The sequence below is a fragment of the Perca fluviatilis genome, chromosome 14, assembly GCF_010015445.1.
Source record: "Perca fluviatilis chromosome 14, GENO_Pfluv_1.0, whole genome shotgun sequence".
NCBI classification, from domain to species: Eukaryota; Metazoa; Chordata; class Actinopteri; order Perciformes; family Percidae; genus Perca; species Perca fluviatilis.
Genome location: NC_053125.1, coordinates 7,380,925 through 7,403,064, shown reverse-complemented (window position 1 = coordinate 7,403,064; position 22,140 = coordinate 7,380,925). Strand labels below are relative to the sequence as shown.

The window sequence follows — 22,140 nt, the reverse complement described above, 5'->3', positions numbered from 1 at the left end:
AGTCCGCGAGCTCTTGCGTTTTTGAAAGGTTGGAAGTAGGTGGAACCAAAGTGGGATGGTGATGGATGGCTGGGTAACCTGAAAGAGGGAGTTAAAGAGAGGGGGAGTGTGAGGAGCGGGAGGCAAGATGGGAAATGAGAGGCATTATGAGGAGGGTAGTATAAAACGGGGAGGAAAAAGGAGGATGGAAGGACAAGCGAAAGAGGTATTTAGAGCTTGGATGAGCGGGCAGCCATACACCAATGTTACAGTATGCGTGCAAAAAACTCACTGCCAGCGTTTCAGTTCCTCTGTCATGATTTGTACATTACACAGCAGTATGAATAGGCTGGCTGATGGCACGCCGATCTAATGGCGCCGTTGTGTAGAGGGTGATGTGCGTGGGAGTGCATGTGTTGATGCGTGACTGCGTCTCAAGTAGCATAGCAGGCTAAGTGTCACTGATGTCCTGTTTCTGTTTTTTTTTCTTCATTTATGTCCCTCGTGCTCGGTCTCTCTCCCTCCCCTCTCCCTCTCTCCCTATTGTCGGCCATTTTGTTGGCATGAACATGGATGTAGTAATGTCTTTGAGTGACGTGACTTGCTAACGCCTGAGAGGTCTGCTTCTACTCGCCCCTGGTATCACTGGCCTAGATGATGCAGCGTGCGTGGCTCTGTGTGCCTTCATGTGTCCATTTATGTGTCTTGTATGTGTGAGGCTTTCTGTCAGTGTTGAAAACAACCTCTCCCGCTCAGTCTCCTTTAAAAAGCCTTCATTATTTCCATCCAGTGGTTATTGATTGACTTCATAAAGAAGTCATTTGGGTGACCTGTTACTGCAGAACCAAGAAGTCTAATGCAAGCCACAGTTTATACAGTGTGTGATTAGGTGCTTTCACTAAATCCATGACTGCCTTCTCTTTTCACCCTCACAACATTTCAGCTCGCAGAGCAAACTCATTTACTCCCCATGATTTCCCCTGTCAAAGTGTCACGGCAAAAGGAGCAACAAGGAGTCCCGCTAAAAGTCATTAGAATTCGCGCAGCAAGGCTAAAGCCCTTGATCTGTTTCATTAGCATCTCCTCATCAGGGCTAAATGCAGTTAGCGCTAACAGCCAGAGCTAGTCACTAGCGGCTTACAGTTGACGAGGCTGATCAAAGGCTGTAGTCTGATGTAGAATAAAGGCCCGCTCACCTCTGTGTTAGCACACGACTGGCGGACTGTGTCGTGGAGAATTGCTTTTGCAATACTGATTAGTTCATTGTATTTTCACTCAGCTTTAAGGTAATTTCTTCTTTTGTAAAAAAAAGAACACGTACATTTCAAAGTCATTGTAATTCCTCCTTTCCTCTATTCCTGAGTCATAAGTCGGTCTCCTCATCCTGGAGCTGCATTCCAGTGATGTCGGACATTTAGACTTTCTGGTAGAAAAGATGCACTACAACAGCACATAAGCATGAGACCCAACTGTAAACAACATTCCTGATTGAAGTATGAAGAAATATGTAAAACTCTCTTTTGCACATGACCTAATTAACAGAAATTAGCATGTATGTTACATTAATTTTAATAAAAAGGAATTTCAAAAATTAAATAATTTTGATATAAATGTCTTAGCACAAGCCTTCTCTTCCCACGTTTCTCTCTTCTGCTCCATCTCCCACCACTTCTTGTTTTAAATCCTTGCTCTCCATCTTGACCAGGAATATTAAAAGTGGCTCAGCGTGCCTCTCTGGTTAATTAGAGCACAGCAGCAGCAGCTTCATGCTGACGGATGGTACACTGCTGAGCTTCTCACAGGCCCGAATTAATGGCTCCTGCCTGACTTGGATATTGTTCGTGTGTGTCTGCTTGTTTATTTTTATGTGGAAACTGTGCATATGCGGAGGGGTATGTGCAAAGGAAAACTATTTGCATGTGTAAATATTAAGCTACACCTCTATTATCCTTTGTCGAGACTATTGTACTGTATAAATATTTAATACACTTCAGCCGTATTTATTGCGCTTGCAAACTGTTTCAGTGTCTTATTTACAATTCTAAATAAGGTGTTGTACCTGAGGAGGGAAATAAAAAGTGCAACCTTGAACTCTGTGTAGCACTGGTGGGCAGTGAAGTATTCAAACCAGACTTCATCTGAATGTATGCGGGCTGAGTGTTTGTGGAAGATGAAAGCCTGGCACAGCTGCACACAACAGGTGTAGTCTGGTCTGTGGGGAATCTGAAGACCTTGCGCCAAGGCGGAGCTCTGCAAGAGATGGATTAAACACCAAAACGCACTTATTAATCCCCCTCCACACAGTTTTTTTGTTGTTGTTGCCATGGAATCGAAAACATCCAATCTTTGTCACAAGTAATGGATTAAAAATGATAAATGTTTCCACTGTGGTGTGGATGTAACCAAAGACTCCTGAAGAATTTAAACTGTGTCTGTTGAGACTGTGCCGACATTCCCCATGGGATGATGTGAGAGGAAATGGGTCGGTGGTGGCTCACATGCCCATGCAGTTATCCTGAGGGTTGCAGAGCTTCACTTGGACAAGAAGTCGGGTCAGGGTGTACGAGGCTGGGTACAGATTGCTCTTTCAGTCAAGTCGCACAGCTCTGCCGCAGCTCAGCCAAGCACTGTGAGCGAGAGAGCTGTCCTTTTTCCTTTCTTATTTTCTCAAGGAAGGAATTGAGGCAGGACTACAACTGTGACAAAAATCATAATCCCAAATGCAGGCCTAAATATAGACACGCACAAATTCACTCTGAGTATACACAGTCCAGATGAACACACGCTGTCGCACAAGGACAGTTGCTTTGCTGAATGCAGACAGCTGCACACACAACTAGAATCAATCACACACACACACACACACACACACACACAAAGCACATTCCCCGGAGTTGTAGTTATCTCTTGAGGCTTGTTATGTTTCCTCAGTGTCCTTGGGATTAAATAGTACCATCAGGCGAGCCGGCCAATACCCCCTTAATAACTAGCAACACAATGCATTAAGGATGCACTGAAAGTCAACATAGTAAACCTTCATAAACACGGCGCTGTGAAAAGAGCAGGAAACACTGCTTCTTTCTGTAGCGGTAGAGAGTCCCCAAACACACAGAAATAACTTAATGAATATTCAATTTGGTCAGGGAATATTCCAATCTATTTACCCATAAGGGACACAGATGTGGTTAAAAGAACGGTTGATTAAACAGGCGTAAGCTCTCAAATTGTTCAAAAAATGTAATTCTTATGGTCCCAAAGTGTTCAGGGGTTTTATCATGTTTTTGTTGATGTTCATAATGGCAATTAAGACAATGTCATGGTCTGTGTGTGTGAGGGGTGGAGGGGTTTGCATGTGTATAAAACAGCCGGCTGTTTGCTCATGAGTTAGTATAGACCTATGTCTGCTTATTAGTGGGAAGTGCTTTTGCGTCAGTGTAATAAGGGCTTCATTTATTACTGCCTATGTAAATTTACAGTAAATTGTACCTCTCTAGATGTGTCTCCAAGCATGCCTATTGTCTCTGAATAGGACGTTTTTTCTCGCAACTGCTAATGAATCCTGTGAATCACACGTTCCAATTTGCAGGAGCATACCTATGTGGATATGCTAGCGTGTGTGCAAAATGACCGAATGTGTGCAAATACGCACACCGGGTTCTGTAGCTCAGAGACTAAAATAAACCATCCCTGGTTTTGATCACTCCTAAAGACCTATTAGAAGACATTTTGTCTGACACTGTCTAACATTTAACAACAGTCTGACATACAGTAGGTAAGGATGCACCGATAAGAAAACTTTGGCTCATACCGATAACTGATATTAACATTGCTGTCGTGGCCGATAACCGATATTTACAGATGTCTGTATAAAATATGTTTCAATGAGAAATAATGTCTTTCTTTGCAAAACATCTGGAAAAGCCAATAAATCATAGATTTACCACATTCGTTACTGCTAACTTCCTACTCACAGACACTCCCATCTCCCCCTCTCTCACCACCACACACTGGCTAACCTGCCCCTGTTTGTGTTTGACCTCCTCCTGATATTGTTTGTGAACTTCTAGAAGGCAGTTCTCCATATGAGCAATCAAGTTGGCGGTGTAGATGGATTTATTAGAATTGTTGGGGCTTTGTAAATTATAGAGTGTGGTCTAGATCTACTCTATCTGTAAAGTGTCTCGAGATAACTCTTCTTATGATTTGATACTATAAATAAAATTGAATTGAATTTGCCACGGCGTCCTTCTTGCATTACTTTGACCTCGCAAGTATGCATAGTGCACTCACATGTCTTTTTTTCCACTGTGGACTACGTCCAGACAGCGACATGACATAAGTCTTCACTTCAGCATGTAAATCCTTTGCTGGGTCACTGCGTGGCCAAAAAAAAAACCACACACACCATCGGTTAACACTAAATAATCATCGGTTGTTTACATGGGGCCAGTTTTGTTCATCGGACTGACGCCGATGTATAAAAAAATGTCTAACATCGGCTGATACAGATGTGATTGCCTATATATTGTGCATCCCAGTAAGTCATGTGTTGTTGGTTTTTGACACTGTAGGCTTACAAATTGAGCTGTTTATCATCACAAGCCTTGCATTGCTAAGACATTGCTAAAAAAAGTATATGTTAAAAATATTAGATTTTGTTGGAGTGGTCAAGATGGCTGAGTAATGTGCCATATTAGGATCGAGTAGACTAGTAGACTATTGCCCTTTATTTTGCTTCGCCGCCCTTGTGAAAGTTACGAAGACGGATTGGGAGGACAGAGTTGTTGTCTTTAAGCCTGCAGGTAGTCACAGAGCCGTAACAGAGCCGAACCGACCGATGTCTGTGTGAAAAGGGACAGCCAGTATGGCAGGACTACACCCAGTACAATGCGCGAATCGACCTACAAGCAGCTGAACAATAACAAAGCAGCGTTCCGAGTGGCCGAAGTTATTGATAACTTACAGAAACATTTCATGCCATAGTCCACTTTCTCGCTCTCTCGCTCTATTGCTCTCGCTCTCTGTCTCTCTCTCTCTCTCTATTAAACACATGCGCATGTGCGCTGCTGCTGTTTAAATGCATTATAATGCATAAAGTTGTCTGTCTGTAGGGTTCGCTTTAATGATTAATGGTGCGGATTGGTAGCCTAGAAATCTAGATGCACCCTAGCGGCAGCAAATTTAATTTGCAGCCAGGGGGGTCTAGGCACTCTCCGTTGATTTGCGAGCTGGAAAAACCAAACTCTAGTCAGGCCAATCACATCGTGTATAGAGTCGGTGGGCGGGCTTATGGCTGCTGCTGCTGCAGCTGGGAACGGCGGTCTTCTGGAAGACTTGGAGTTCAGCTTTTCTTTGAGAAAAGAACAAAGAACAGCACTGAAGTCATTCTTAAAAAAGGAAGATGTGTTCGAAGTTTTGCCGACCGGATACGGCAAAAGTTGAATCTATCAACTAGCGTTGCTCTGGTTGGTTGTAGCGCTATCCTATTGCGTGCAGAGGGAAGATGAAAGACAACCGTTTATCCCACCCCTCGGATTGAGCCCTGTCAATGGTGAGTTCCCAGACCCAACATCTTGATGTGGGTCTGGCTGGTCAGGCTAGCGGATCGGCTCACACACTCTAGATACCGACATTGTTGTATTACACGTCACACCCCTTTTGATTCCAGAATTTCTGCTTGCTATGCAAAATCACACACTGGGACGTCATTATGCCGCCTTTGCTTGGTTCTATGAAATAAAAAGCAAAGCTGGCATAACAGCGAACCTTCATTATGCCGCTATTGTGGAATCTCTGTGTGAAAGGGGCTCATGTGGTCATCATAGGTGTGTACTATGGGTGGGACAAAATATCGATATGGCAATATATGATTGTGCTTCTTTGTGGGATTTGATAATCTATATGCTGGCGCCAAATATAGATATTTTATTACTAAAGTAAGGCACCCTAAATAGATTTCTCTTCTCATAGCGTTAGCGCTACTTCCTGGCTCTTCAAGGTGGCGCTCAGCACATAAATGAGGGAAACTTGAACATAAGTTAACTAGCCGAAGAGGTTTTTAAAGGGATGGTGGACAGCTGTTTGAGGAAAATAACCGAGTCCCCAGCCACGTTTAAGTCTAAAGTCTGGACCTATAGTTGCTCTATAGTTGTGTGATTTTAATTTACAGGCTGAAAAACTTGTGCTTCAGAATTGTGATGTTTTCTAATAGTTTGGGCTTGCAGTGAATAAAGAGAGAAAACCTGCACTTAACCTTATTTATGGCATTTGTATTCATAGTTACACCGATATCGTGATGTATCATTTTAGGATTGTCTAGCAATATATTGATTATCACAGAATTGCTGTATCGTGACATTATCAGTATCGTGGGTCGTGTATCGTATTGTTAGGTACTCTGAGATTCCCACCCCTAGTGTGTACGTATATGTGAGGAGTTCAACAGCTTTGGCATATGCTGACCTTTTTTATTTTACATATTTGCATTAGTACAATAGGACATAGTACAAAATGGTGACATATTTTACAGACAGATGTAACGTCCGAGCCTGCGGATGTTAGTCATTTTGAATAATGCATCGTTCACATTTGCTGTTCGGTTGCCTAAGCAAATTTTCTTCCAACCTTAAACACGTGAATGATGAGCATGATGTGCTCTGTGCTTCCTATGTTAACAATACAACCTGACGAGTTCCATCTGAAGGCAGCATTGCTTTCTCTTGCTTGCCAATGTGAACATCAGCCGGAGAAAAATAGCCCTAAAAATATTAGTCTTCCTCCCTCTTTCTCACAGCTCCGTCTGTCCCCTCTGTCCTCCCTTATCTTTCTCCATCGATGTTGAGCCTCGCCCGTCTGAGATCATGATTATGCAGCCTTTCTTTCTCTGTGTGTCTGTATTTCTCCCACTTTCCCTCCCTCCCCTGCTTATATGCCAGCGTCATAGCTGTTGTCACTTTGAAGCCAGGCAGGATAGCACAAGGGAGCATGGGCAGGGGTAAGCCTAGCTTTAATTGTAGATGGTTTGTGATAGAAATTAGATCTCACTCAAGAAATAATGGCTAGGGATAAGGCAGAGCCCCAGGGTCAAGACTGGCTGTTCAGACAGCTATTGACTCTGCAGCACTCAACTCTGAATCACATTTGATTTAATGATGTGTGGGTTTGCATATGCATGTTCTGTGTGTGTGTGTGTGTGTGTGTGTGTGTGTGTGTGTGTGTGTGTGTGTGTGTGTGTGTGTGTGTGTGTGTGTGTGGCACAGTGGTCGGGTGGGATTTATTAAGTATACTATTGCTGATTGCCCAAAATATACATATGGATTACAGCTATCTTCACTGCATATACAATCATTATGGTAAGGTTCGGTACATTGCTTGACATAGCTATTGAGAGTGACTGACTGAGGGAGCAGATGACATATATATCGCTCAGGCCCCTCGGAGCTATGCAAAACTCAGAAAGCTCATTTATCGCTTGGCTCTCGACAAACGTTTTTTTTTTTTTTTTTTTAAGTGTCAGCCTTCAACTGAAAAGAGGGAAGGGATATTTGTACATGGTGTCTAAAACAGCAGGCGGAAGCAAACTACAGGCCAAAGAAGATGAAAGATAAAAGATTAAATACAGTAACGTAAAAATGAACAAGCGCTGATTAACTTAACTTGGAATGGGTCATATTTAGATATGACATTCGCAAGTTTGTATAGTTGGAATGAAATGCACTGGAACATGTCTGTATGTGATATATAGTTTGTTTTTTTGTGTGTGTTTCTTCCAGATCCCCACCTGCCCCCCTAACGATGGGACCCATACTTGCGTGAAGCTTTGGAGTCCTTAAGTTCCAGGAGAAGAATGGATTTACGCTGAAACCATGAACGCATAGAATGCTCTAGCAGACCCCAGTAGACTCTGATACCCGTCTACTCTACGGCTCCCTCACTCCTTTGCTCCTTTTCGTCTGCTTGCACTCCCCTTAAAGAAAGATCAAAATTGGATAACTCTTCCCCCCCCCCCGCCCCCAAGCTTTTGTCGACAGCTCAAATTTCCTGGAAATTGCACTGAGATCTGGATTCAAGAGAAAATTTCTATTTTCGGTCCAGGATAGACCAAGAGGCTTTTGAAGAAAGGGCTGTGTTGAAAAATCATATTCCCCCCCCCCCCACCCCCTCTTTTACTCTCCCACTATTCCTCATTCCTTTTCTCCAGTTCCCAGAGGCACCAACTGATGGAGAGACAAAGGAGAGAGTCAGGATAAGGACAAAAATTAGAAATTTGGAGAGAAGAGGAAAAAACTGTCAAGTCAAGAAAATTGTAGTAGGACCCCTGTGAGGATTACTTTACCCAGTTGATCTTGATATCCCAGTTCAGTGATATATAATGCTCATTGTTTACATTTGAAATCTGTTCGCCAGAGCGACGTTAGGCGTTACCTCTGGGGTGCGTTAGACCATAAAGGCATCAAGTAGAGAAGGGGAAACTTGGGAACTTTGAGCATGACAAGGGGGTTAAGATTCTTCTGTTGGCCCCTGTGGCCTGTGGCCTTCTTCAGCCTGCTCACTACGGTGAAGATGCTGGAATTTGGTGGGGCGCCTGGCCAGTGGGCGCGCTACGGACGCTGGGAAGCTGGATCAGTGGGCGAGCTGAGCTTCAGTCTCAAGACCAACATCAGCAAAGCCTTGGTACTCTATCTGGACGACGGCGGCAACTGTGACTTCTTGGAGCTCCTCATCGCTGGTGGGCGCCTCCAGCTGCGCTTTGCCATCCACTGTGCCGAGCCGGCCACAGTGCACATGGAGACACGGGTGAATGACGACCGCTGGCACATGGTCTTGCTCACCCGCAATTTCCGTGAGACCCTCCTGATGGTCGACGGTGAGACAAAAGTGGCTGAAGTCAAGTCCAAGAGGAAGGAGATGGCAGTGGTCAGTGACCTGTTTGTGGGCGGCATCCCACCTGATGTGCGCCTCTCTGCGCTGACGTCGAGCACCGTGAAGTACGAGCCACCCTTCCAGGGCTTGATTTCCAATCTGAAGGTCGGGGAGATGCCTCCTACTTTGTTAAATAGCCAGGGCATTCAGAGCGACCTGGAGTACCTCTGCACCAAACAGAACCCGTGCTTCAATGGAGGGTTTTGCTCTATTCAGTATGGAGAAGTTCACTGTGACTGCACCCTCACCCGCTTCAAGGGGAAGTACTGCAAAGAAGGTAAGGAGCCATCATACTGTACCTGCTCTACCCTGGTTTTATTGCATTGTTCCCTGGGCAGTACTCTTGGCTAATATAAATCTGTTGTAGGTAAAGATAGGCTCTGTTACTCAAAGTCTGGAGTATGCCATGAGGTTATGGAGATGTAGCCCTTTTCTTTGGGGTTTTGTGGTCACTTTGTAGCCATTCAGTCCTCTAAGGGTTCAGTGGTATGAGATGTTCAGCATAGGAATGTAAGTTGTACAATTCTGATGTGTATAAATTATACTTAAATAGTCTCTTCTTGACCTTTTCTAAGTCTCTTGCAGTGAGATCCCAAGTGGCTTGTTTCTTAGTAGGATCTCTGTGTTCTAGTAGGATTTAATAGTTGAAGCCTAGACTCAGTGAGCACCCAGAAAGGAGGGTGAGGTGCTTTGTGAAAAGGCAGGCATATTGCTGTTTTCAGTCTTCTATTGTCAAAATAGTTTTTAAGAAGTTTCATTGCCAGAAAGATTGAGTTGTTGAAGAAAAAAACCGTTCTTGGGGATAATGGGACTCATGAAAAGATTTAGACATGGCACAGGTGCTACTTTAAATGTGGCTGGGATTTTTTTTTTCTAAAACAATCCTTAAACATCAAAGGTGCTGAATATCTAAATGGAATATTTCAAATGCTAAATCACACATTGTAGGCCTGCTTTTCAACCTGCTATCTTTACTGCCGTTTTTCTCTCTGTATTTCCTCCTTTCCTTATTTTTCATTCCGACTTTCTCTTGTCTTCCTTCTTTCTCTCCAAGCTTATTGTCTGAGGTGTACACCCTGCTCTTGCCTTCATTTCCTCTTGGGATGTGCTCCTGTGCTGTCAGCTCATGTCAAACTCTGTTCTGTTTTACACCTCTGGCTCCCTCCTTCACTGACACATCCCATTTCCATATCTGTAGTTTTTCCCTCTGCTTTACGTCCATCCATCTCTGTTTCTCTTCGTCCCGCAGCATTTCCTTCACCCGCCTCCTACCTTCTCTTCTCAAGGCTATCTGGGCTTTCCATCTCTCCTCACCTCCCTCCCCCGCTCTGTCTCTCCCGACTTCACTCCCTTACTCCACTTATCTCTCTCTCACCTTTACCCGCTGTCAGCACTTCCTACTCCCGCCTCTCCTCCCCCTGCACTTATCTCCCTCCTCTCTTTCTTTCAAACTGTCTGCATCTCCACACCTTGCTTGTGAAGTCTCTCATTCCCTATGCAGCCTACAGAAATGGCTTTCTCTGTCTTGTCTTCTCTGTCTTGAAAAGCCCTTCATCCTACATCTCCAGTTATTACTGTTTATATGTAATATTAATATTTGCATAATCCATAAAAATAGTAGCTCCTACCTTGTCCTGTGTAATGAAATGACTTACTGGATCTTCAAAAGGTAGATAAGTATTTTGCCAGTGGTTATGTGCCAATTGTTTGAAGTCTTGCATGTTTGTGGCACCCAGAGATAAGCTTTGACAGCACTGACAAAGAAATCAAACCAAACACAATATTTTGTTACATTTGTTTGATTTCTTTTTGTTTTGAGTACTGCTTTTGATAGATCTAAAGCAATAATAATAAAATCAGCATGCAGCCATGTTTTGCTGGAGAAAGTCTAGAACAGTCTTTACCAGCTCAAGAAGCTGTATTGTTTCGTCTTTTGCTCTTAGAAGAAGTCAAACAAAAGCAGAATCCTTCATTTCTTGTGAATGAGTTATTGCTCTTTAGAGATCCTATAGTACAGCAAATAATGTTACTGCAGGTCTGTCTGTCTCACTCTCTCTTTTTCTTGCTGTCTCTCTCTCATTTTTCTCAGTTCCTTTTCTCCCCCTCTCTGCGTGCGCTGTGTCAGATTGCTGTGTGGTTGCTGGAAGCAGATACTGCTGCCTGGCTCTAGGCTAAATTGAGAGCAGAATACCAATGCAGTGCTACAGTGACTGCAGGAAACATTTGTCCTTTTGAGAAAGAGAGGGACAGAGAGAGAGAGAGAGGAAGTAAGGTAGAAGGAGAGAGATACAGGGAGAGTAACAGAGGGAGAGAATGGAGCTAGAGGTTAGGAGCAGAGAAACGGAACAAGAGGAAATTGGGGTAGAGAGCAATGGCCGATCAACAGTGAGAAATGGAGAAGAGGGCAAGAACGAAAGACGGCACAGTGTAATTTGCTCAGTGTAAATGTATTTTCAGAGATGTTCTTTGGTTTGAGGGCCGTTAATTGGGTTATTATGGCTGACTGCCAGTGCAGCAGTTTATTTATTCATTTTATCCAACACGTGGGTGGGAATGTAAAGGTCTCTCTCTCTTTTAGTTGGTTTTAAGACACTTTAGATGTACTAACACATCCATGTATCGCTGTGTTAGCTCTGTGGTGAAGGGGCTATGTCAAAAGAAAGCTTATTTTTAAAGGCCTGCACCCTTCAGAGAGGAAGAACGCATCATTTCATGGGAGCATTTTTTAACGATGAGATGTGGCGCCTGCAATATATTCATGTGCCTTGTTCCAGATGATTCATGATGTGCTATCATTTAGGCATTTAGCTGACGCTCTTCTTCGGAGATTTACAATCAGTGGAATGAGCTTGAATTCCTAGGCTACTAAAACTACAACCAACCCATTATAAGTAGTGCAAAAATCCAGCAATGACACACAAACAAGTGAAAAAGTTTACCCTTTTAAAGGGTAGGTTCACCCATGTCACAGAAAATTAAAAAAATTCACTAGTGGTATTAATCCATGCAGATAGTTTTGGTTTATGGACCCAGGTAGGCCTGCTGCAGTTACGGCATTACCGCGGTGAAGCCACCATGTCCTGCCCACCGCAGAGTCAAGCTTATCACCACTTTACAGTTGTTGTTTTTTTTTGTTCTTGCAAACCTGTTACCGTCAGTAAACAGTGTTCATTGATCTGTCTGTGTTTCAATAACGAATGCGTGCTTGCTGATTCCATGTGAGCTTAGTCAGGCTTTTCATTCCTCCCGCCCCAAAGCCGCTCCAGGCTGCTCTGCTCAATATCGCTCTGTGCTTAAATCTGATTTCACATCAGTCTACTCAAATAGATCACCGCTCCCGGAGCTCCTTGTTCACCCGCCAGCAAAAAGTCAGCCGGATGCTGGCGCCAACCCTAACCATTACCTAAATGTACAACGTAGGCTTGGGTCGGGCTCGGGCATGTTTCAACATGGTGTGAGTGATACCAGAAGATTATTTTTTGGGCTTTTCCGCCTTTAATCGATAGGACAGCTAGGTGAGAGTGGGGGAAAGACATGCAGGGAATGGTCACAGGTCGGATTTGAACCCTGGACCTCTGCGTTGAGGCATAAACCTCTCAGTATATGTGTGCCTGCTCTACCCACTGAGCCAACCTGGCCACAGGTAATGACATTTTTTTATTTGTCTAGTTCAATTCAATTTTATTTATAGTATCAAATCATAACAAGAGTTATCTCAGGACACTTTACAGATAGAGTAGGTCTAGACCACACTCTATAATTTACAAAGACCCAACAATTCCAGTAATTCCCCACGAGCAAGCATTTTAAGGAGAAATCTCGGACAGACCCAGGCTCTTGGTAGGCGGTGTCTGACGGTGCCGGTTGGGGGTGTGATGAACAGTGGCAATAACAGTCACAATAAAGATAATGGAACAATGACCAGAAATAGTAGTTGTAATAGTTTATGGCCTAGCAGGGCACTGCAGGGCGTTACAGGACGTAGCAGGGCACAGCAGGGTGTAGCAGGACGCAGCAGGGCACTGTAGAGCGTAGCAGAGTGTAACAGGGCATAGTAGGGCACGGAGCCGGACCAACGGGACAGCTGCAACCATGATTTAGGTGCCACCCTAATCCAAGGAAACATGCTGGGCAAAAGAAAAACATAAGGACTCTGGGGAATTAGCTCCCCAGAGTTAGGTTAGTAACAAGCATTTCTGGGACAAGGATGCACACAGATGGAATGAAAGAGGAGAGAAAAGCTCAGTGTGTCACAGGAAGTCCCCCAGAGGGCAAAAGAAATTTCTGTCCTAACATTTGTTAACGACCTTGTTGCCCGCTCACAAAAAGAGTTTCATTTGTGGTGCTTATAGAATTAAAAAACTTAGATTTTGAAATTTCAGCATGCAAACATCGTCCCTGTTAACTCTGGATAATCCCCAGACGAGGTTTATTTCCTTAGTTAAAAGGAGTTCCTGTAAAAACAGTTGTATGGATTAGCCAGAATAGAAACATCTGTTTTTGGCAAGAAGTGTTGGTGATGATATTTTACACTTAAAAAATTCTATTTATCTCTATTGTTTTGGGCTGGAGGCAGAAATCTCAGAGACCTGGGCAAATTTTACCTAAACAATCTGCATGGCCAGATACCACCAACGTATTATTTATGATTTGGTTGAACTGACCTTTTAAGGGACATATAATTTATTATTATTATTATTATTATTATTATTATTATTAACAGGGTTTAGGAACTAGGGAACAAGTACTACAGCAGGAAAATGAGTCCTAAGTAAAAAGTACATCAAATTATATTTCCAAACTGAGATATTTCATAGATGTAGCAATAATAGTTCTATTGAATGATGAGTGATCCAGTAATAGTAAAATGATACTTTGTTGCAATATTTGTCTGAAATTAACCCATCAATTCCAGCATGAACATGCATCCAGTAAGGCTGCCACTTGGAGCAGCAGCTCATTAGCAGAGAAACTGTACATGTGAGAAGATGCCAAAACAGCTTATTCACATGTTGGTGTTAAAGCAGCACTGGGACGTGAATCACCAAAACAATAGCTAATGGGCTTTTACAGAAAAAAATAAAAATAAAAACAGATGTGATTCACGGACAAGAGATAATTATACAAAATTGCAGTAGAGTGAAAGGTACCTATCCTTCAAAAACAAATAAAGGGGTTTTAAGCGAGGAAAGAGGTTGAATGTTGATATGTAAAATAGTTAAAAAAGATGCTGTGTAACCACTGTGTATTGATCATACATATTCATATCTGTGTAGTAACTCTATTTCTCAGAAATGGATGACAGCAACTGATGTTGGCTATGCTGCAAAACAAAGGTTTAAAAGATTAAAAAAAGATTAAAAAAGTGGGAATAAAGTCTAGTTATCAATGAACGTCATCATTATTAACAGTAAGTTGGACAACACTGAGAGCGTGTAGTGATCAGAGAAATGGTTGGTTCTCCTTACAGATAGCTGCTGTATGCTCAGGAATACAATGCTTTGGAAGTGATAGGCTTTGATGAACACATTGGAGCATACTAAGACAGAATGGAGTTGGACACAAAGAAGTTGCTTTCAAATTTGACTCAAGCAAAGATGGAAAGGAAAAGAGACAAACTTTAACCATGGATTTTAACCACATAAATCTTCTCAAAAGATGCACATTCAACCGCCACACTTTGACACCCTGTAGTGCAGTTTGGACAAATGATTGAAATTGAAGCTATGAGCCACACAGGTCTGATTTACTACAAAAATATTGTCTTCCAGACTTTTGAAATCCTTTGTAATGGTGAATGTCAGCCCAAAGTGGAATCAGTAAAATCTGAACATTGTCTATGACAGTTGAAGTTTTGTAATTTAAGGAGGTTGTGCCATCTCATCTCCCCTAAGCACAGTTTTTTCATCCCACTCTGTTGTAGAGTCTGTGGGCCCTATTTTAACGATCTGAAACGCAAGTATCAAACATGAAACGCAAGTAGCTTTGTGGGCGGATCTCAGGCGCTGTTGCTATTATACCGGCGGGATAAATGACTCTTGCGCCCGACGCAAATCTAAAATGGGTTGGTCTGAAGATGATCTGAATGTGTGGTTTGGGCGTAACGTGCAATAAACCAATCAGAGCGTCATCTCACATTCCCTTGTTCCATGGAGAATTGCTATTATGACGGCGGATTTGCCTGGCGTACGCCAGCGGGAGCTGTCCGGGATGCGGCAAAGTAATAAATGCCCGTCTTGTCCGGGTGGCGATGTTGCTGCGGCCTCTCGGGCGCATCTCCTCAAGTGTGGAGAGGATTGCTGCAGCCATGCAGCATGGGCCTCCAAACGCACCACCTGCACCTGTTGTGCCCCTTCCTCCTCCCCCCACTCCATCTCCGTCCACCCGCTCCACCAGGAGCGCATCGCGCATTGCCAATCCCGGACCAGATCCTGCCAGAGTGTCCAATCCCACCGTAGTTCAACATCACGTCTCCTTAAGTCCTCTAATATTTCCTCATTTATGTCATCAACACATCCATGATTCATGGAAATGTGTAAAACACAACAAGCCACAACGAATGCTGTGACTTTTTGAGGACTGTACTGTAAAGTGCCTCCTGACCTATCCAAACACCTGAAGCACATTTTCAGTAATATTTTTCCTTGTAATTATGTATGGTTTGCAAAAATGGGAACTGCTGCGTCCGTGTAGATGAGAGAAGCAAAGTGTATGTGTGTTGTGCACACGCTACACTATGGCCAAGCATGCGCCCCTAAAATAGCATCTGAATAACGCGCCACTGACTTTAGACTAGCGCCACTGACTTTAGACTAGCGCCACTGACTTTAGACCAGGTTTTTCCTGGTCTGTGGCGGAAGTGTTTTCTGAAACAGCAAAATAGCACCAGGGAACGTTTGCGCCTGAACACGCCGCCTCTTTTCACTGAACCGCCCCCCTGGAGCACAAATACATTCCCTAATTTACCGACGTGCGTCTGTGGAGGGAAAAGTCCACTGTGCGTCGGGTGCAAAAAAGTCAGTTGCGAGTGCAAGATAGGGCCCTGTATCTCCTGTTGCCTTCATTTGAATACCAGTGATCTCACTCAGCTGTTGGCACCCTTCATCCATCTGGTACGGACAGGGTTTTTGTTGGCTCATTTAGGTTATTATTGTACCTGAAACTCATGTGCTAAATGTATACGTAGGTGCACCTTCCCTGCTATTATCATATGTTCTGTTCCCATTGGCTTGCATTTTAAAGTAGTTATGGGCAGGCCTTTTTCCATTAGGGGTTGTAATTAAAGCTGCGATGTGCCTCTGTGGGCCATTGTTTTTATAATTGATGCCGACCCTGGCTTTGTTCCCTGTTGAACCCCAAACGGCAGTGCAGGGAAATGCAGTTATGAGCACTCAAGTCAGGGTAATTGGAGGTTAAATGAATTTGTGAAAATGGCTGCTGTGATATTTATATAATAATTTACTCAAACTATGAATAGTCTTTCAGGTTGCCATGAGGCTGGATTTGCACCTGACTTTAAAGCTATTTTTCATGTTTTAAAATTTTTCTAATGAACCTTTTAATTAATGTAATTGACATTACATGAAAACAACAAATTCATCTAGCCAAAGAAATGTGGGATAAATGTTTTCCTAATGAGACTCTTAGGGAGAAACTGGACTGGAAATGAGCCTAAAATCAGCATATATTGACTTTAATGGTCTCTGTGGCCATTTCATTATATCACTTTGCAAATGCACCGGTCAGTGAATTAATTACTTTTATATTGATTTTAAAAGGTCAGATGCTGGCAATTTCCAAGGTGATTGAGATTTATTTAGTCAAAGAGTAACTTGACACCAGGCTGAAATGTTTTGCTGCTCTGAGTGCCTCTGGTTAAAACTTTCAAGCCTTTTTCAGAAAGTGTGTGGTCCAAAAAGTGCTCTGTTGGACCTGTAACCACACCCAACAGTGATGTCACGGTGTCCTGGAGTACACCTGTACATCGCTGCAGCAAGGTGAGAAGCTAAACCGTCTGAGGTCCGCAAAGATAACCTTTTCAGTGGTGTTAAGTTACTTTGTAAAATCTTATTATGTCATTGGAGTGTAAAGGCGTGTCTTCACATGTCAGCCCTGTTTTTCAGTCCTCTGTCTCATGCGCCTCTGATGGAACAGATACCATTCTATTTTTAATAATTATCCAGGCTGCATTACCAGCTTGTGTTAACTCGCACTCGCACATCCTTCGTCCTGAAGTATATTTGTATTTTACGTGACCTATACACAGTACTGTGCTTGAACGCATCATGTGTAGACACTGACGGAGGGCTGAAGCTACTGCTGCTGCTCTGCTGATGTGCTGCTTTCACTACACAGCCTGTGTTATAACCAGTAGCTGGGGAATAGGCATAATGATACTTAATAATCTAACAATTTCAGCTGTAAAAATTCCTATTCATAGTAACACTACATTATATCGTTTACAGCTTTTGGGAGAGAATCAGCAGTCAGCTATGTTTTACATTTGAAAAGTAATCTTCCCCAACCTAATCAGTTATATAGCGTAGGTGTGAATTTAGTTGCCTTTTTTCTTTTCTTTTTTTTAGCTTGCGACAGGATATCTGGCAATGTTACAGAAAATTGGATGTTTTCCGTCCACATTTGCTGCCTGTTCTCTGGCAGTGGAATAAACACTACATCGCCATTTATAAGGAAAAAGGGTTGATGCAGCAGCCCTTTTCCACTTGGCAGCACCATATAGAGAAGTGTTCAAAAACAGCTGTTTAGATCATTACTGCTCACTACTCCATTCACTTTCATCATCACTTTATATTATATGTGTTGGAATAAAGCAGAAACCTGGGTCCCAGAGGAGCCCTGCAGTTAACCAGGCTGGACGCTGCATGTCGGGAAGGCTGTGGGAAGCTGTGATAGACAGAGAAACAGAGCTGCGTTCAGGGAGTCAAGGCTTCAGCTTCAAACACATCATGTCCTTTTTAATGCTCGTGGAGATGTTTTAACACAGTCTGTCGTGAACAGATGGTATTTTCTGACAGACCTCAGTAATCTGGGTTTATCACCTGTTGTAATTCATAAATGATAGGGCTCAACACACCTCTTAACACCACAAAACCCATTTTATATGATGCTGCTCTAACTCGTTTTTAGCTAATGCTTGAATGTTTTTTTTATTTATATTAAATTACATTCAGATTCAGAAAGGTGTGCTCCAATGTGATGTTGAAAATAACTTTACCTTTGCTTGTCTCAAGCTGTGAGACAAGAAAAACATTCACACCCATGAACTTGACATTTTGAACTACAACTCTACATTGATGTAATGAATATCATATGAATACTTTGAACTTTTATCTTACGAAATTACATTTCACATAGTGAAACGGGGAGGTTAATATGTAAAACACAAATGTGTTTTAAAAGGGCCAAACGTTAAATACTTTTCAACTGTGAATATGTCATAATTCCTGTCGATAAGACGAACTATCACTGGCACAATATCTAGCCTCTATTTTACAGTTACTGTATATAGTTTGTGTTTTGCGTCAATAGTTTCCCTTGAGTCATGTTATTTCCTGTTAGAAATAAGTCAAGTGATCTCACCAGCACAGAAGATGATGAAATATTGGTATTTATTTAACTATCAGCCTTTCCCTCATTCCATCCTCTGCCATTGCGTGCAATCCTGAGAGCTTTAGCTGCATTTGTACTGAAATAATAGTGCTTCTTTCGGATTCTGTTACCATAACGTAACATAACATTCCTTTTGGGCAATCAAGCATTCCAGCGGATTTTCCAGCAAATGTACCCTGATGGCACAAAATGCAGAATGCAGGAATGGTCTAAATGATACTAATGTAAATGCCCCATGGATCTTAGCATATGCTATACACAGTGCTTTAGATGTCCCCAAATGTTAGTGAAGTTACATGGGACATTGGATTTTAGTAGTATTAGTACTACTAAAATACACTTCCAACCCAGGTGATGGAAGAACTGAACCAAATTTAGTTTTCTATTAAAAGGGCAAATTCAGCCAGTGATTAGATAAGTATGAAGAAAACTATCAATAACCCTTTGAAATTGCATCTTACTTTCCCCTTTTGTCTTTTTTTTTCATATTTTGTGAACATCTACACGTCCGCTCACGGGTCACTATCTCCTTCCCTTCTAACTGATCAAATTTGTTCGCTCGCCCACTCTTTTTTTTCAAAGGACACATGCTCCTGGGCCTCCATTCTCCTGTTGATAGATTCCCAGCTCCCTCAAACAGACTGCAAAGCAACAAAATCCACTATTTAGTCATGGGTGCCTAATTTTCCTCATACCTGATCAAGGGATGTTGCGTTACACGCTTATCTCATTCTCTCTTGCCATGGTTCTTTCTTCTGTGCTTTTGCTTTTTGAGAAGGGAAGAAGTCCATATATTAATCTACACTCCAAAAAAACGATTGTGATCCAGTCTTTTTCATAACCTGGTCTTCGTTGCATTAAAAAAAATATATATATATATCTGCTAACTGCTCCAGATGAGAGACTTCCTTAATCCTTAATCCCCTAATTCCTCCCTTTTTTTTGCTCCATCTGAATACTTTTATGCAGATTGCTTCTCCTTGTGGAAGCAGAAAGCAAGCATTAATGGATTAAAGTGTAAGGTTAAGCAGCCTGACTCAAAGGAGCCGACGAGTGTTAAGCACACTCAAAACATATTTGTTTTGACTTGTATGATCCAGTGGGATGGTAGTGTAGGATGTAGGTGGGCCGGGTGCAATCAAGCGAATGGCTTCCAGGGAGGGTGTCAATCTGATGTTTCCAGCCCACCACATTCCTCACCTTTTTTCTCAGGTGAGTCTTTACTGACTTGAAGGTCCCTGGCAGCGTGATCAGCCGTCACATGCAATTAAAGCTTGCTCTCTACCCCTGCTGTCACTCAACAGGTGGAAAAGGGAGCGAAAGGTCTGGCTCTCACATGGGTGCCACATGTCACATGCTATCCATCCCCATTGTGGCTGAGAAACAGAAGGCCCAAAACAAAAGAAGCACTGTCTCTGTGCAGTTAACCCTTTGAAAAGCTTGGCGTTAAATAAGTGCTTAATGTATCAAGGGTTCCACACACGTGTCACTGCAGCGTCACCATGTAATGCAGCTATAATATACATTTACAGACAAGTATTGATCATTTTCACACTTTGTGACTTTTAAGGTTTAAAAAAATAATAATAATGGATGAGAAAATTGACATGCGTCTAATTGCAAGGCATGCATTACAACACACTGCTGGACAACATTAGACAGCTTTTCTAATGCAACAACAAAGCAAATCAATGAGGGATTCTATGATGGCTTGTTTTTACTGTGTTGGCTATGCAGTATCAGTACCCTAATGTACTTAGGTCAATGGCTTTAAATTCCATATGCATAGATTTTTCAGTGTCCCGTGCAAAGCTGTATGCAATTAGGCTTGATTTTTTTTTTTTTTTTTTTCCTTTTAAGGTTTCTTGACTATTTGTGTTCAGTGTTAATCAGAATCCGATTTATTGGCCAAGTGTACTTACATACACAAGGAATTTGACTTCGGTAGGTGTTAATTAACAGACAGTTGGATCCCTAGGGGCTGCAGTCACCAGTATTATCAGCCACACAGTCAGTCATGTTCTATATTAATATCTGTTCCTGCATCCTGCCATTTGTGAGCTCACTGAGACCACCTCTATGGAGAAATGTTTGCTCCTGCAGCTTTGTAATTAATTAAAGTCATTTTAGGACTTTAGATTATACCCAGATCTTTTTTCAGTTTTTCTTCTATGGTAGGAATGAATAGGAATTTCAAATATGAATAAGAAATAACCTGGTGAATCGGCCAAACTTCCGTAGCCGGCAAGTGCAAAAAAAAACTTTTAACTCTGGGTTTTCAGGGTTATGACGGTGGTTCACCCTCACTGAGACCACCTCTGCAGAGAAATGCTTGCTCTTGCAGCTTTGTAATTAATTAGTCATTTTAGGACTTTAGATTATACCCAGATATTTTTTTTGTGTTTCTTCTATCGTAAGAATTATTAGAAAATTTAGTTCCATTTTGCTAAATATTCTGTTCTATTCTAAGTAATGCCATTATTACAGTACAGTTATTTGTTTGAATTTTGAAAGTTAGAGCCATGAATCCTTGGATGCTAGGCTAACAGTATCTAGTCTTTTTTTTTTTTTTTTTTTTTGCAGCTCAAACTCAGCTAATAAAGAAATACATAACAAAAGAATCCTTGATTAGTTGTAATTTAAGTCAATCAAGTTACACCTCTATTCATATTATGTTGGACTGAAAAGAGCATGGGAATCCAAAACCACAATATTACACAGTGAAGCGTGCAATAAGGGACATATTCAAGGAAGTTGCTTGGGAATAAGTAATATCAGTAATGCAAGTAATATCTTTGATGTATGATTACACATAAAAAAGCTCCACTATGTTAACTTAACTATTCATTTCTAGCCTAAGTCCGGTGTAGCTTTATGTTTAACTTGATAATGTTCTATATTACTCACACCTTTTATTGTAACACAAATGTTAGCAATCCATTTTAATCCTAAACCCAATCTTACAATGGATATTGTAGGCTACATGTCGGCACTATTATGTTAAGGCCTACATCAAATATTTATAGTTTATTGCTTTTATCGTTTGAATATTGGTGCCTAGTACTACTTCAGCGTATAATTTTATATATTCTAGTGTTGTGCTTGCTCTCTAAAGCAATTAAAATGTTCTTACTGGGCTGAATGGTTTCACCTTACATTAAATATACTGATTTGGATCTGTTGATGCTGCGTGTGTTTAGCTGGTTGTTACTTACCTCGTCTCTTTAATTTAAACTCTCATTTAATATGATCCTTGGATGCTAAATTAGATCGCCCGGAAGCCCTCTCTAAACATCACCAGCACTAAATTGGCATTAGCATATGTTCAGTCTGGCCATATTCTCCATATTCTGATATTCCATCAAAGCTTGGCTCAAGAAAACACTCCTCCTCCAATGCCCTGGATGGTCAGAAGCCGCACAACGCTACTGGGTCTTTGCACTTCATTCATTATGTTAACTTTACCTTCAGCAGAGTGCTCCATTGTGTTCGTTGTTTGTGTCATCGCAGTCCAGCAACCTGAGGACTTTTTGAGGGCTACTGCACTCGCAACCTCTCAAAGAAGCAAACCAAAGCTTGTTTTATTGCACCTACATGTGCAAGGAATTA

At 42.0% G+C, this 22,140-nt stretch overlaps 1 protein-coding gene across 8 annotated transcripts in view; it reads left to right on the top strand.

The window, feature by feature from the left end:
• The first annotated feature begins 7,986 nt into the window (after positions 1 to 7,986).
• Positions 7,987 to 22,140, top strand: part of nrxn2b (neurexin 2b) — a 669,808-nt gene continuing 655,654 nt past the window's right edge. For all 8 annotated transcript variants that reach the window (XM_039821634.1, XM_039821632.1, XM_039821630.1 and 5 more), the window contains exon 1: positions 7,987 to 9,178. In XM_039821634.1, coding sequence (XP_039677568.1) covers positions 8,467 to 9,178 — 712 coding nt within the window. In that variant the 5' untranslated portion in view covers positions 7,987 to 8,466. The remainder of the gene's footprint in view (positions 9,179 to 22,140) is intronic.